Raw genomic sequence first — 17,174 nt, forward strand, 5'->3', positions numbered from 1 at the left:
GCCACCGGCATCTGCAGGCAGTCACCACCCGCCCTCGCCACCGGCATCTGCAGGCAGTCACCACCCGCCCTCGCCACCGGCATCTGCAGGCAGTCGCCACCCGCCCTCGCCACCGGCATCTGCAGGCAGTCGCCACCCGCCCTCGCCATCCCCACCTGCCCTCGCCACTGGCATCTGCAGGCAGTCGTTGCTCACTACTTCCACCATTGGCATCTCTAGGCAGTCCCCACTCACCGCCCCGCCACATCTTGCCACTGGTGTCTGCAGGCAGTTCCTGCTTGCCTCTGCTGCCTACAAATGGTGCCCCTAGTCTCAGAGGGTACCAGTCGTTCATGTCTCTATAACACACACTTAGCCAGACAGAACATTTATTGAGCTCCCTCTTTATGGTCTAAGAGAAAGGATTTCCCACACTTCTGACTATTTAGTGATGGCAATGCACATGTTCCAAGCAAGAAGCAGCCGCTATACCTGGGAAGTTCTCCACTCTAATGCAGTGTGACAGCAGCCTTCCATTCCTCCAAGAAAACCTGTGGTTGCTAGTTACTCCTGCCAGTCCCCTGTTAACATTCATTTCCTAATTCTTGCTTTTGTTAGTTACATGTAGCCGCTGCACCACACTCTCTCAGCAGGCATGATAGGTGCCTATATATGTGTAGGGAATCTGCTCTGATGTGCTGTAATTATAGCACGTCAGAGCAGACTAAATTAACTGAGCAGACTCCAGCATCACGTGTATCAGTGCTCTTGTGCTGAAAAATGGTGGCGGGGCACTTTAGCTAAAGCTCATTCAACAAGCTTTAGTTAAAAGCGTCCCTCCATTCTGCTCCCCCCCTCTCCCCCCAGTCACCATTTTTCAGCATGGGGACACCGATACACATGACAGTCCAGGCACTTTAGTTAGAGCAGCTCTTGGAGCCGATTTAAATAAAGCACCCCTGCCTAAGCACGTCTATAAACACCCAATATGATCCTTCCCCAGTCCCACTCCCAATCCCTCCCTTTTCCTCTCCAGCACTCACTATATTCCAACAGTCCTTGTGCTGTTTGAGTAGAAGGACTGCAGTTACGTTTGGTTCATGAGGAAGAAAATAAAGGGAAGGAGCAAGGTTTGTTACCCGTACACTTCAGTCACAGTTTTACTTCTACAGAAAATAAGAGAAATCAGTGCACCATTGAACATCTCAAATGTAACCATGTGAACAAATAATTGTACAAAATCTAAAAATAATTACCTTCACGTGTTTCTCCTTCTCCATGAATGGCCTCCCCTGCTCCCGAGGCATACAAGGCAGACACAGACACTGCATACCTAGTGCCTTCATCTAACCCTCTCAGCATGGTATTGGTGGTGTCACCCCTTGTGGTCACCTCTTTGGTTTCACCTCCTGCCACCGGAGTGTATGTGACAAGATACCGTTGCACTTTGCCAGGGGCTGCAGTCCAAGATAACTTTAATGTGGATGTTGTAGGATCAGAAACTCTCAGATCTCTTGGATTTCCTCGGACTACACATGGTAAAAGACATTGGGAATATATCATGAAGTAACTTAGGTTTCTTTGGGTTGTTACCATCATTAAAACAAAGATGATATACACCTTTTAAGAACTTTTCCCTTGAGTTTACAATACTCAAAAAGTATTTTGTTTCATTTTGAAAATAATCATAAGTTAAGATAGGAGACCGATGAGGGAAATACAAAACTCTAGCACAAAATCCATTAGTTCTCATTGCCATCTGCATCCATGTTTATTATGTTTGAATAAAGATTGCAACATTTGAACCAAACAAGTTAATAAATATTTATCTATATCTTTCTTTCAGTTTTTCAATGCCACTGCTAAAAAAAAACAAAAACAACCAAACAAATGTACTGTATTGCTCCTATCCTCGGTGGCTGAAATTCATTTTTAAAAATAACTATCCAATTCATTATGGAAGCTTAGATACTGCACACGAAAGTAGACTGAGAAAATGTCATGAATCCTTGTTGACTTCAAGACTCCATGTGCACTTAACACTGCCCACCATGTTTATCACTTAAACTCTGACCATAGCCCTGATGCTTGAAATAAAATCTTGAAGTGCACAATCATTTGGTTCTTAACCCATTGCTAACATCAGTTACTGTGTTGACACTTTTAAATGCAGTTTTGAAAGACAGTATTTCCTAAGAGGAATAAAGCTTTTTGATATTATTTAAAATATTTGAAATTATCAAGATGTGAGACTTAATTCTAAAAACCTACACTGAGAGCCATGATTTGGTCACAGTTTTTCTGTGGTCATGACAGCATACTCCCTTCCGCATCTTCACCTCCAGTAGAACCAGATTCTGTCAATCAAGGCATGGGGCTGGGAGGCAGGCAGTTGCCTGGAACAAGAAACTGTTTCCCAGCCTCTACCCTGATCTTCCGATTGGGGCACAGGGCTGAGAGGCAAGCAGCTGCTGGGAGCAGGGGACAGTTTCCCTACTCACTGATGCCTGGGCTAATTGGAAGCAGTTTGCTCTCAATCAGCTGTCTGTATGTGTGATGTGCAGTAAATCTACTACCTGCATCTACAGGTACTAGCCAACCGTGCAGTAGACTACATTTACAGCACAGTAAATGCCGCAAATGTGTAGGTAGTGATGCTTTACTGAGCAGTAGATTAGTCTATTGAGCAGTAAAGCATATCATGTAGATGTGCCCAGCACCAATGAAGTCAGCAGCTATAGAATCAACTCCAAGACTATCAATAATTTTAAAAAAGGAGGAACCAGGAAGGGCTATTTGTTTCCATCCATCTTCATGCACAGCTTCCATTGGTGTCCTTCCATAAATGTATCTATTATTTTATAAGACATGAAATATGAGCACAAAAAAAAATTTAATCCTGTGTTAATATTGAAAAATTACTTTTTCATTATCCCTCAGTGTATTAAGTACAGAAGCATAGTGAGTCATCTATAAGAAGATGCAACAATACCAAGAAACACTTTAAAAACCATTCAAAAGTACTGAGTTCTGCAATATAGGTTAAGCACTAGGGTTGTGCAAAGCTTCAGGTGCTAATTCAATTCAGAGGAGATTCAGCCCAATTTGGTGGCCAAATCTCCAAAACTGAATTGTATCAGGGGGCCAATTAAAAGTTCTGAATCAATTCAAAGTTCTCCAAATCTATTTGGAAAAGATTCGGAGAGCTTCAGCAATTACGGCAGTCCCCACCTGCTTAGAGCAGGGAGCTGGACCAAGACTCCATATGGATAAATAGGGGGAGGGGGAGGAGGAAGAGTAGCTGGAGAAGTACAGAGGTGATCATGGGGGGACCCCTGCCAGGGCCCATTACTTGCCCACTCCTCCAGCCCTCCTGAGAGCCCTCCAGCCCCCACCCGCTGTCCCAGCACCCCCCATGTCTGCCCTGCCCACCCCAGCTCCTGGCCCATTAAATAAAACAAAAAAACCCACACTCGCCAGCTACTGAAACAGCTTTGGGGATTATGGGGGCTCATGGAAGAGCCCCCCATGCAGTGCAGGGCAGCAGGGATCGCCCCCAACCTTGCAGGAGCTGGTGAGTCAGAGCTTTTTTTTTTTTTTTTTTTAAAGGACCGGGAGCTGGGGCAGCCAGGACAGCCATGCGACAGGCCTGGGAAAGCAGGCAGGGGTCACGGGGCCCATGGCAGAGTCCCCCATGTGGCATGGGGCGGTGGGGAGCAGCGGAGATCACCCTCCTGCCAAGCGGGAGCCAGTCACTGGGGCTTCTTTTTTTCAAAAAGCCAGGAGCTGGGGCCAGACAGGGCTGGGAGATTGGGTGGGGGATGGAGCCTACATGATTTGAAGATTCAGGAGCAGCCAAATCTCCAAATCAGATTCGGCCGAATCAATTCACGACAGTGATTCAAATCACTGAATCGAATCACTGTCCCCCGAACTGGCTGAATCTGAATCCAAAGCGAATACTAGCCGCTTCGCACAGGCCTAGTAAGCACAAACCAAGCTTTCAGCAACTACAGCCAGGATCACAGTACATAATGATGTATAAACCTTAGTAACAAATGGCCCATGCCCTGAAGAGCTTATAATTACTAGTTCTCTAGAAAGGAACTATCTAGGTTATTTAATATCATCCAAAGTCATAAGACCTAATTAAAAATCATATATGATTTATCTAGGCACAGATTAGAGATACTCTGGTAGTACTAGCTCATCACATTTAATTAGTCAGTTCCTTGTCTCTCATTAAGAATAAATTGCAAATTATTCAATTTATTTCAATTTTTATATTAAAATTGCCTTTCTGAATATTTGCCACATACCCATCAGCAGCTAAAGAAACATATAATTTCTGACACAGACAACATGCAACATTTCAGTGTCCCTTAACTGTCATAGACCAGTTGCTAATCTGCCTTAATTACCCAGTTGCTCTTAAAATTTAACATTTTAGTCTGGTAACATTTTTAGAATTGTTTAAATATTAAGCCTGACAATTTTTCAAGCCAATGTAAAGTCTACTACTGATTTTAATGAATGTAAGATCAGGCCTTAAATAATCAATTTGCAGAGAGTAGCTAAAAGACATGTCACCTGCTTTCAAATTACACAAACAATTTTAGGCTTGCATGTATTTCTTTCCAGTTTAAACCCTTCAAATAGGATGCTACTATTTTTTGTTACTGATGACTTATACATTTTATTGTCTTTGCTTTACTTATATATGGGTATTATGCCTAAAGCAGACCTTTTTAGGAGGTTCATATTCAAGAACGTATATACAAGTCAAGATCCAAAGAAACTTAATTAAATTGTAGGGTGTAATTATACTGAAGTGTTTCTCAATCAAACTTCCATAATTACAAAACTCATCATTTATCCTTAGTAGTGACAATGTCAAAAAAAGAGAAAGGAACTTATGAATTACTTTCATGTTAGTTATGCTTTTTTCAACATGTCAGCACGCACTACACTCTTCTCAAGCAATACTACAATCTCAATATTATCACATACCCTCTTCAGTTTTTCCATATCCATTCAACGAATTGCCAGGCCCAGACTGATACTCAGGAATAAGAGAGACGTCATATCTTGTATCTGGAAGCAAGTTCCGTAAAGTTGTAGATCTTTCATTTGCTGAGATGGTTATTTGTTTCCTTTCTCCTTCTGTAGCTGGCCTATATACAAGCCTATACCTTAGCACATTCCCGGGAGCCGGCGTCCAACCAACTTTAAAACTATCTGTAGTTTCATCTGTTATCCTTAAGTTTCGAGGAGCCCCTTTAACTACAAAAAAGATATATAATTTATAATTGGTTGTCTTTAAATCAACCTGTATGTAGAATAAAATGTTTATTAGCTCCAAGTTTACCAGAAACAGTGTATCCAAACCAAAGCCTAAAAGATGCCTCATATAGCAAGTGCCCAGTATGAGAAACCTTATAAATGCCTTGTTTTCAAACAGGTCTTTCTGAAAAATCAGGGCTCATGAACATGTCTCAGATCAGGTACCCAGAATCACTAGTCTCATCTGAAATCTTAGAACTAGGGCTCAAGTGTAAGCTATAACAATATTCTCTCCCAACATGAATATGGTAAAACCTGTGCTATACAACCACATTAAATGAAAAAGATATTTGGTTATCGAATATTGTCTTTTAATAGAGGTAGAAAAAACTGTACTCAGTACAGTTGAGGACACTGGAAGGAAACTTCTTGAAACAAGAGATTGCCTACTTAGATGCATTATTGTGCAGCTTTAGTTGCGGTCATGTACTTCTGTCCAATCACCATTCATCAATGTTTATCCTACCACAAACTTTCAAAGATTCTTGAAAGTTAAAGGACATTGGAACCAATGGGTCTCCTTAAGTTAATGTTCCTAATTAATAAAAAATTTTACGCTTCTATTTTAAACATTTTATTGAGCATTTAAAGAAGTCTAATTAGATCACTAACCTAACAACGTAAAAATGCGTGCTGCCCTAAAAGAGATCTGTTTATCTATCCTGCTCCTTGACAAAAATTATGGCTTCTACTCAGACCATCTGGCATGACTGGATGGATGTTGCAGAGCAGAATTTAACACTTTCCCACAAATGCTATGGCCAAAATGCATCATTTGTTGCCCAGAAGTCATTGAGAGTTTGGACACATGCTTTTAAAAACAAATTCTGCCCTTTAACATTTACTAAATGCTCAAATGCTCTTAGTGTGCGGTTCCTCTTTCATAACTAATTTAATGTGAACATCTGCCTGCCATAAATATTGTTCTTTGTCATTCAATTAAAGATCTGTTTTCAACTGTAACAATAAAAACCTTACTTTTATACAAACAAAATACTTTTATTTTTACCTGACATAAAAATAACACCAGATTTAAAATTCTGTAGCACACTAAGGCTAAAATCAGTTATCAAGAAACCAACTGTTTGACCCAAGCTGTTAGCCAACGCGGCATGCAGAGCTATTGACGTTTACAATCCATTAGTGGGACTTCTAAAAACTGTCAGGATTTCATCACATCAAGATTATGAACTTTTTAAAATGCAGCATTAGTCACAAAATGAAGTATATTATTGATGCCTCATTTTTAGTAAAGCTGCTTAGCCTGTCTTTTCTTCCCAGTTAAAATCTGTCTACAATATCAGACAAGAAAATATTTTAAGAAATTGGTTTCTTAAGAAAAAGATATAGGGGGATAAACTATTCTCTCTCTCTCATGCATACGTGCACACGTACACAGGATAAAATCAACATCTGCTACACTACTCTTCTCCCAATCCAATTTTAATCAATCCTAAGGAAAAATAAAATGAAATTACTTTTCATGTTATTTCCTTTGATCGCATAGAATCTTATATATGGCAAAGGTCAAAAGTAACCATATGAAATGAAGTAATAGGTATAATAGATGAACTACAGGATCAGGTCCAGTAAGTCTTTTCCATTTAAGAATGACAATTCTTTATTCTATTTTATAAACCAGCCTTTTTTCTGTAAAAAATGTAGATCTAGTAACCTGAAGCACAGGTATATCCTTTGAATATAAGACACAGTCTTCAAAACTAAATAATTATTCTAAAAATGGCCTGCATTTTCAAGTTAAAAAAAAGAAAACTCTTATATACACCATAGACATTGAATGATGGTAAACTTGTCTATATTTGATGCCTTATTTTTTAATTAAATCGAGTCATAAAATTTGGGTGCATCTTTAATTCAAGGGCATCTTGCATTCAAAGGAATATATTAAAGAATATGGTAACTCTTAGTTAGATTGGTGCTTCAGTAATTAAATATCTATGAAAATTATCCATATATATCACCACAGTGTATTGGAGAAGACACTACAACCTCAGAACAACACAACATCCGGGAAACACTGAAACAAATTAAATTTCAATCTTAATAGTTGTCATATACTGGAATTTTTATCTTTACTAAAAGGAACAGGAACACCCTTATGCCAGTCTTATCCCACATACCAGTACTATATTTCAGAATTAGCTTGGTATTCCTCATATACAAATTTTTTCAAAAAAAGCAAACAGTTATTTGAACGTGTGACCTGTTTGTGGCTGAGAATAATGGGAAAGTTACCTTCTAAGGTTGTTTCTTCCCCATCCAAGGAAGGACCATCACCATCTTCATATTCTGAAATCACACTGACTGCATATGTAGTTTCAGGCAGTAAATTTGTGAGAACTGAGCTAGTACTAGATGCTGGTACTGAAATAATGAAATCCTCTCCACCAACAGCCACCTTGTATTTAACTAGATAGGACAAAACCTCAGAGCCCGCTGGAGCCCAGCCCACTTTGAAACTGTTAGATGTCACATCAGAGAAAACCAAATTCCTTGCAGGGAGATAAGCTGTACAAAAATAAAAACAGATAGAATAGCTATTATGGTTATTTTAAAAAATGTTAAGGACCTGCAAAGTCTACTAAAACTACTCCTGAAATCAGCTGATTTTATTCATTCAAAAGAGATTTTTTTTTTATGTGCAGAAATGATTGTCATAAATTTTTATGTAGGCATAATTATTACAATAATCTCTGAGAGTAGAAACAGATACTGCCAAATGAAGTGGATCAACTGTGCCAGGAAATGTTGCAGTACAGCTGATCCAGTTCACTTCACCAGGTGAATCATGTCACCTGTTGTTCCACCCACTGGTGTTGATAGGAGACGTGCTCCTCTGGTGCTTGAGGAGCCTAGTCCAGCATGCCCCAGGGATTCCTGGGCAAGATCATGCCCTCAGGCCCTAGGAATGCCTGCCCAGCTTTCCCCACCTACCAAGACATGCTGCCAGGATCTCTAGGGAGCACCCTAGTGAGCAGGCAAAGTCAGGGTTTCCCAGATTACTAAGTCACACTCCTGGGATCTCTGGCGCGTACGCTAGCAAGCACAGAAAATCTGCTGCTGCTATAGTCATAGGCACACCCACACTTCCCCTGCTTCTGTAAGCACCTGAGCTAATGCTCTGCTTGCCTACCCCAAATTATGCTATTCATTTTATATTTCAATAGCTTCATTGTAGCTATTAAAAGCTGTCAAATTCTGCCCTCGTTTACACCAGAGCAAATTTCATTGGCATCAATAGAGTTCCCTAATTGCAACTGAAAGTAATATTTGTCTCAGATTTTCATTACATTTTTGTATTTCTCTAAGTAGTAATAATTACTCACATTTTTTCCGTATAGCAGCCAGTTCCTGCTCAATTCGTAGGCAGACAGACTGGGTGAGTTCAAAAGATATTCTCTGGAAAGCATCAAAATCTTCCACTGTGTACACATGGGTTTCAGCTGGCGGTGAGGCAATTGCTTCCAATTCTGAACGTACTGCATCCTTAACACCAACTGCAAATATTTCTACATCTGTCTCCCTTAATTTTATGGCTGGCTCTTTAAAGGCATCTGATGATTTTCCATCAGTAATAAGAATCATGACCCTTGGTACATTTGGTCTTGATCCTCTGCTGGTAACAAATACTTTCTCCCTCACATAGGTCATCGCTTTGCCTGTGTTTGTAGATCCACCTCTGTAGGGGAAGGTGTTAATAGCCTTTATTATATCTTCAACTCTGTTGTATCTGTTCAAAGAAAACTCCGTATAGGGATCCCTGCTGTACTGGACAAGACTTATTTGTACTTTTTGAGGTGAAATCTCAAAGCTTTTAACTAACACTTCCAAAAAGGCCCTTACTTTAACAAAATTGGCGATGCCAATGCTGTAGGAGCCATCCACTAAAAGCACAACATCAGCTTTTACATCCACACCACGTGAGCATTCTGTAAAGAGAGAGAACCACAACTATAAGATATCTCCAAGGCCATGGCACTTCTATTCCATCTGTATTTCCTATCCACTAACCAATCGTTAACACACACAAAATTATGTGCTTCAGTTAAAGTAATTCCATTAACTAAAAGTATTTCTCACAATAAATGAAGGTCTGCTATTGTAAGAGACATTTAGAGGTCTTTAAAAATATCTGTTATCAGAAAATTATCCAGTCAATAACTTACCCACTTGAACTTTTATTGGTTGTGTTTTTTCCATTATGGTAATTGGCTCACTGGCTGTCAGTCCTCTCATTGCATACACATTAATCTGGTATTCTGTGTCTGGTGAAAGATCTTTTACATTCAAAGCAGTAGTTTGAGGACCCACACTCAATATATGTTGTTTCCCACCAGCAATCATGGGAATGAACTGCACTCTGTAGCCTGTTATTTGGCTAGTGGATGGCTCCCAAGTAATCCTAATAGATTTTGATGAGATCTGGGTTGTCGCTAGGTTTGAAGGAGACTCTACCACTGAAATATTAAAAACAAACCTAATGGTCAGATACAATTATAAACAGGATTTTTCACATTTTTATTACATACTTTGAGAACAAACTGGCTGTGTCTACATGAGATGCTGAATGTACATTAGCTCATTACTACCGTGCAGAAGCATCACATGGCATGAAGCGTGAAATAAAACTCCCTTGTAAATTCCTGGAAATGTATTAGAAAGTTTAAATGCAGACACTGTTTGGAAACCATAACAATAGATCAATCCACAATGCCATTATTTGGAGAGGCTAACCCTTATAGAGGCATAAAGTTTTTGCTTTTGGCTTCAGGGCAAACCACAGGTTCTGCCCCTTCACTCAAGATGACTTGCCCTGCATAACAAGTGGGGCAGTATGTCACAACCCATTCCTTTCAGATGCAGGTAATTTCAACTAAGTTTTCTCTTTAGCATATTTTTCCACCAACTTGGAAGAAGTGCACCAAAATGTAGATTCTCAGACTTTGATAGCTACAACTTATTGTGCTGCTCCTAGACTTATGGACTTCAGGAGATACTTCATATTCACTCAGCATTACATGTGCTATATACTCTGATGTTTAAATGTATAGAGAAGAAATATGTCTTCCAAACATAAACTGTAAATTATAAAATTGATGGAGCTATTAAAACAAAAAGATTACGTATAACCTCCCATATCAGGTTATATTCCAGTAAAATACGGTTTTTAAAAGATCTCACCTTCTTCTCCACTAACCAATTCACCCAGTTGTTCATCAACACCTGAGCATACTTGCAAAATTATTTCATTCTGTATATCCACAATTCCATCAAAATTAGGCACATTAAAAACATGCTTCAATGAAGGTGGAGATGCTATTAGTTTCAGTTCTCTTGCATCTGCTGCTTTGATTCCTAAAAATTATGACATGGAAGAATGTTGTAAGTGTACATATTACTTGGCTCTACTTATGGTTACTTTTAAAGTATTAAAGCTTGTTGGAGTAAAGCTGATACAAGTACAACTCTAATTATTAAGAGTCAAGCTAGTAAACCAGATAATGCACTCCATTAATATACTAGACTTTTACCTCCAGAGACTCATTATACCTTCAGAGAGTCACATGTCAAACAGTTTGTTGCTCTTCTCCTAGTTTCTTGCTGACCACATTACAAAATTACCACACAATTTAGAACAATAGGAATGCCAAACTTGGGACAGCTTGAAACTGCAAAAAGCATAGTTCAGGCTATTGCTATTTCTATGTTAATCTCTCTCTGTAATGCATTATCATATTCACCTACATTATTCAATAATATACAACATCAACATACCTAAGGAGAAAACTTCAACTCCTATGTTGCGAAGCTCTCTGGCAGAAATTTCAACTTCATCTTGAGATTTTCCATCCGTAATAACAATTGCTACTTTAGGAAAACCTTTCCTTGCTCCAGCAGTTTCAGTGAATGTATTTTTAACCAGATAATCAATGGCTTCACCTAAAATTAAGAGCAACAAAATGCCTTGTGCTTTATGGAGGAGCAACCAAGGTTTTAAAAAGAGTTTGGGCTCTAAAATAAAATACTACATAAACACAGTTTATCAAACATTAACCAAGAGCTAAAATCCATACCTGTCATTGTATTGCCACCTTTGTAGGGTATTCTTTTAATTGCCTCAATAAGATCTCTTCTTCTGAAATACTGATTTAAGTTGAACTCTGTTCTTGTATCAGAACTGTACTGAACAACTCCAACTCTTGTCTTTTCTTCCCCAATGTCAAAAGCTGATACAAGGGCAACCATGAAGTCCAAAATATATCTAAAGTTATTTCTCCCCACACTCCAAGAGCCATCAACAAGAAAAACTAAATCTGTCGTTGCACTGATGGAACATCCTGGAATACACACACAAAAAAAACCTCTTAGCAGAAGAGTAAAGGATCATCTACTTGTTAATATTGTTACAAACTTTCAGATCACCATACCATATTATGCATACTATGCACAGTGGAAATCTAATAAATATAAGCCAAGCCAAATGGAAATTAAAAACATTCAAATTTTTACTTGAAATAACGGACTTCGGTGAAACACCAATCACCCAGCCAGATACCATCAATAAGGACCTTCCAGCTGGCATTCTTAAAATGTAGTTGTCAGTTGGGAGCTCAGTCAAAAGGTAGCCTATTTAATAATCATCAACTGATACAGGAAAAGATATATAGCTCCGACAGCAGCCCAAATGCCAAATGTACAATTCTGTGGAGTGACTTGATGCTGGGGAAGATTTAATTTTGGCATCACTCTTGTGCCACACCTTTAACCTTACATAGCAACAGCATGAGTTTTTCTCCAGTGTACAAGTTAGCATCAAGGGGACATTTTTAAAAGGACTGAGATAGGCATAGGGCTCCTCAGGGGAAATTAGTTTTATGTGTATGAAATTCCTGGCTTTCATATCAATTATGTCTCATTCCCATAAAGGGACTGCAGGTTCTTCCAATTCTAGTCCCTTTTCAAATTTCTTCAGCCCAATGCACAGCAAATATTATAAGTCAATAAAAGTTTACTGCTAAAGTTTTATTAACAGACACAGGAATTTGACTTCCTTGACTGTTCCAAAGGTCTAATGAAGTTTGTCATGGACTTCATTAGACTTTTGATCACACCCTTGCTTATCTCCAAATAAACTATAATACAAAAAAACCCCAAAAACTTACTTTGTAACTGAATCTCATCAATTTTTTTGTCTTCTTTTCTCACTGGACCACCTGTCTGAACTGAAGAAAACATAATATAGATAAGTTTAGTGGAAAGGAAATAAAAATATGTCATATGACTACAGATTATATTTCATTTCATAGAGAAATAGGGCTGAAAGGGACCTCCAGAGGTCATCTAGACCAACCACCTGCCTGAGGCAAGATCATCACTATCCAAACCATCCTATACAATTCCATTGTCTAGCCTATTAGCAAAACTACGTAGTCAATCCTGACACAACCACAAGGGGGACAATGGGAGCCAATGTCCTTCTGCTGCAAAGATTGTTAAAATATGCTCCAAGGAAAAGGACAATACCCACCCCCCACCCCCATGACAGAGGAAGGCAAAAACACCCACAGTTCCTTCCAATCCAACCACGAGGGGAAAATCCTTTTTGACATCAAATATAGCTATCGCTCTAACCAGTGTGGAGGGGCTAGACCCTTGTGGCAGGGCACTGTTTGTGCCTGCCACTTTAAGAGCCTGAAGCTGGCAGCTGCCAGGTTCCTGATGAGGGCAGCCATTTTGAACCTAGGGCTGCCCATATAAATAGGGCAGTTCTGCTGCTTGAGGCCAGGCAACAACATTGCCTGGCTGGACGGTTGTTGGTGTCATCTGGAGTTAAGGGAGGAGCTGTAGGGGATGCATAGGAGGCTCCTGGTCCTGGGTACAACCTAAAACTGCACCCTGCCAGGACTGGGTGGCCTGGTGGGGTTCCCAGAGGCACAGGAACCCCCAGGAAATGCCAGGCCAGTTACCACCCCAGTGAAAGGTAGGTCGAGGCACCTAACAACTGGGTGGTTTACCCCTTGTTGGAGAGTCTGGAAGGCGGACCCCATAGAGAAAGAGTGAGGCTATAGACTCAGAAACCTGTCTGGACTTCCCCTGACAGGTCAATGCTGGGGCCAGGACCGGAAGGGTTGAAGGGCCGGGGGTCCATCGTGGGAAATGCCCAAGAGCTGAGAGCCTGGGGCTCCAACTAGCCTGGATGTGGGCCAGGGCTAGTAGCCAAAGGTCCCGGGGAGACCACACCCGAAGGGGAAGCAGTTCAGGGACCTATGCTGCCCAGGATAAAGGTGGAATAGACTGCCTGAAGAGAGCAATCCAGGCAGGGTTCAATTAGGAGGATTCTGGGGCCCAGTGTGGGGGCCAGTGATGTTGAGAACAACTAGATGCCATCTGTGAGGCTTGGGCTGCAGTGTAAGGGAGGAATGGAGCCACAAATAGTGCCCCCTGGCATCAGGGCAAGAAATAGGCAGCCTCCCACTTAACTGACATCTATTAATTAATTACCAACAAGGCATGGTGGGTGAGAAGACAGGCAGTTAGCCCAGAAACAGGTGGGTGGGCCACAGTGAGATCAGCCCCGAGAAAGCCCCCTGTTACAACCCTCTATCCAAGAACCTCTGGGTTAAAGTTCCAGCAGAAGCACTGGCACACCCCAGTCAAAACCTTCAGCTTTGTGAAAGTGAAAAGTTGAACACCAAAGTAGAAAAGTACATTGGAATTAAACACACAACTGTGGCTGTCAAATCCCAAAATGAGATTGTATACATATAAATTCATGCACACTTTTCTTGTGTCTGAACTGAACAGCACTGCAACTAGGTGACTACATAAACAATAAGCTACTGACAGTTTCACATGCTTATATAATACCTTCTTCCATACTACAGCATTTTTTGAAAACCAATGAATTAATTTTTACAGTCTTCCCATTTTACAGGTAGGGAAACCGATCATAACTTGCTCCAGGTTATACAGAAAATACAAGGTAAATCCAAAAAGTAAACAAATTTTAAAAGCCAGTCCAGTACTTTTAGTACAGTTATTAGAGGTAACCTATTAACATTTTAAACTAACTTAATTAACTATGACTCTGTGGGCACCTATACACATGCCTGGAGCCTGCCCCAATGCACGCTAATTAGCATGCATCAGAGCAGACTTAGCATACTCTAGAAGCCTCAGCATCATATGTATTTAACATCCCCACACTTCAAAATGGCAATGAGGACGCATTAACTAAAACTTGTGTAAGGATCTCTAGTTAAAACACCCTTACTGCCATTTTGAAACACAGGGATGCCGAATACAGGAATACAGGCACTTCACTTAAAGCAGCTGCCAAGAGCCACTCTAATGAAAGCGGGTACCCCTCCCCCAGATCACATGTAAAGATGCCCTATGAATCTAGGTGCATTTTATTCACTGCCTGAAAACATGAGAAGATAATGGAGGATTTAGCTATTTTGCACTGAAATCTGGATTGTGTCTGATCCATTTCCTGCTGATTTTTTTTCTGTTTACTTCGGTGGCACCTAGATCAAGTTTACTGCAAGAAAGTCTGGTTTAGGTAAAGGTGAAGGTATTTACTTCAGCCTTCTACCATATTTGTCTCCTCCCTGTCCTGCAGATTGCCCCTGCTCCTAGCAGGACCACTAATACTTGCAAAAAAGTTGTCTGTGGGGCCAAAAAGGGCAAGATTATATGTACACATCAATGTTTTGTTGGCTAAGATGCACCAAGCCAGGATTCTGTCCTATAATTGGCCACTTGAACTGTATTCAGTTATACATAATTTTATTATATATGTACTTACTTGTAAGTTGGCCAGAAACAGGTATACTCTCCTCTCTGTCATCATATGCAAATATTGACACAACATATTCTATATCAGGTGTAAGGTCAGATAATATAGTGTGAGTAGTACTAGATGAAAGGACAAATTCTTTGATAGCTCCATCTGTAATACAACATACAGAACACATTTAACACAAAGTATCTTAGTCCACCAGTACCAAGTTTCTCTTAACCTAAAAACACAATGAAGTCAACTATCTAGCCTCAACTTAAAGCCACAGTGTTGTCAGCTTTCCTAAAATATTTATAAAATTGCACATAAAATTATTCTCAAAAGCATCCCATCTTCCCATTTAATCTAAAACATGTATCTAAAAGTAGCTGCATTTAACCCAATTAATTGGGTTATAGGGTAGAACCATTCCTGATCATGCACCAGTTATGAACTGGTATGACTTCACTGAGTATGTTAGAATTACAAATTGTCTATTCTGGCCTAAATGTGAGAAGCTAGGGTTCTTTTATTCTGTGATATTATATGTGATGTGATGAGATTCTATAATATTCTATGAGATGAGCTTTTTTATCTAGGAAAACCTACTTTAAGAAAAAAGCATATTGCTACTATTTTAATAGAGGATTTTTGTTTGTTTTTATGTCTATTTTGTTTTGTTAATATGTCTATATGTAAAAATCAGACAGAGGAAATCTACCAATTTGAAAATCTCTCAAAGAAAATTAAGGATATGCAAATTCTATATTGCATTCTCTACTGTCTAGCATCTTAGCTGTACCAGGACTTGTGCAGAGTAAACATGAGAGATAATACCATTCTGGTTTAGTAACATTTTAACATTCACTTTGCACAGGTAAGGATGCAAAATGGAGAAGATCAGACATGCACACTCTACAAGTAACATGACAGGACCCAATTCAGAATTCATACTTAGTTTTATACTATTGCCATTCCAAATTACTCCTGATTTATGCTGCTATAACAGCATCATCAGTATACCAAGGAATCAGACACCACTAAAGTGACTACAGGTGGAGTGACACAGCAGAAGGGTGCCCATCATGCAGCATTCCAGAGGATCATCAATGCAATGGAGAGGGTGCCACATGGCATACCACCACATGGCTATGGGGCATGTAGCCCATGAGGCATGTGGTGGTGGTGGTGGTGGTGGTGGGCCAATGGTTCCCTGTGACTCAAAAGTTGAACAGCCTTGAGGTACAGCATACTCTTCAAACATGGTCTGCAACACTCCATAAATGGAATGGAGTCATGACTTCCCCTATTTCCTAGTTCTCTTCACCCATTTGTTTCAAAGGAAAATCATGAGCACATAATCCTTGCATACCCCAAAGTGCTGATGCTGTGATGCAGGTAGCCCAACTACAGGCTATGCAAGAGAAGAAATCCATTACCCATCCCTGTGCTGCTGCATGCACATCTAGGAGAACATTAATATTTATTCACACCTCACCTCCTAATATTTTAGCAAAACTAGATAACGTCATGGTTTAAAACTAAAACTTACCAACTGGATGGACAATGGTTATCCTGTAACCCTCTATTGCACCATATGGTCTTTTCCATGACATGTGAACATTATGTTCATCTATAATTGTAAAATTCAAGTCTGACGGTGGATTAACTGCAAAAGATTTATATCAGGTAAAGGTTTAAAAAGTTGAACAAGCTATTATGGCGTTAATAAAATAAATGATGCTGAGCAAAGCTTACTAAGATTGTCTTTGCATAAATTTGTTTCCAACAAATATAAAGATATGTTGTTGGAAAAAGAGTAAAATAAAAGCTGACGAAATATGACAAAACATCAAAGAGAATATGCATTAAGAGGACAGCACAGAACATTTGTTTCTTGAGTTGCCAAGTCATTCAAGAATGGCCAGCAAAATCAAGCACGATAGAAAACACATTTGGATACATGTACAATGAGTTCACAGGTAATAATTACATATGCAAACATTTCACATAACAATTAAAGGAATTTTGGTACATGCTGGGTGCA

The 17,174-nt window shown here is 39.7% G+C and overlaps 1 protein-coding gene across 4 annotated transcripts in view; it reads right to left on the reverse strand.

Moving 5' to 3' along the window:
- Nucleotides 1-17,174, reverse strand: part of COL12A1 (collagen type XII alpha 1 chain) — a 132,015-nt gene that overhangs the window by 102,952 nt on the left and 11,889 nt on the right. For 3 of the 4 annotated variants that reach the window (XM_019537644.1, XM_019537646.1, XM_019537645.1), the window contains exons 3-13: nt 16,680-16,796; nt 15,155-15,298; nt 12,507-12,566; nt 11,418-11,681; nt 11,119-11,283; nt 10,525-10,698; nt 9,510-9,800; nt 8,670-9,272; nt 7,579-7,851; nt 4,990-5,262; nt 1,236-1,508 (exon numbers count right to left, since the gene is read on the reverse strand). The exons of the other annotated variant lie outside the window; for it this stretch is intronic. In XM_019537644.1, coding sequence (XP_019393189.1) covers nt 1,236-1,508; nt 4,990-5,262; nt 7,579-7,851; nt 8,670-9,272; nt 9,510-9,800; nt 10,525-10,698; nt 11,119-11,283; nt 11,418-11,681; nt 12,507-12,566; nt 15,155-15,298; nt 16,680-16,796 — 2,637 coding nt within the window. The remainder of the gene's footprint in view (nt 1-1,235; nt 1,509-4,989; nt 5,263-7,578; nt 7,852-8,669; nt 9,273-9,509; nt 9,801-10,524; nt 10,699-11,118; nt 11,284-11,417; nt 11,682-12,506; nt 12,567-15,154; nt 15,299-16,679; nt 16,797-17,174) is intronic. 4 annotated transcript variants of the gene reach the window in all.

The sequence above is a fragment of the Crocodylus porosus genome, unplaced genomic scaffold (assembly GCF_001723895.1).
Source record: "Crocodylus porosus isolate Cpor-Errol unplaced genomic scaffold, CroPor_comp1, whole genome shotgun sequence".
Lineage (NCBI taxonomy): Eukaryota > Metazoa > Chordata > Crocodylia > Crocodylidae > Crocodylus > Crocodylus porosus.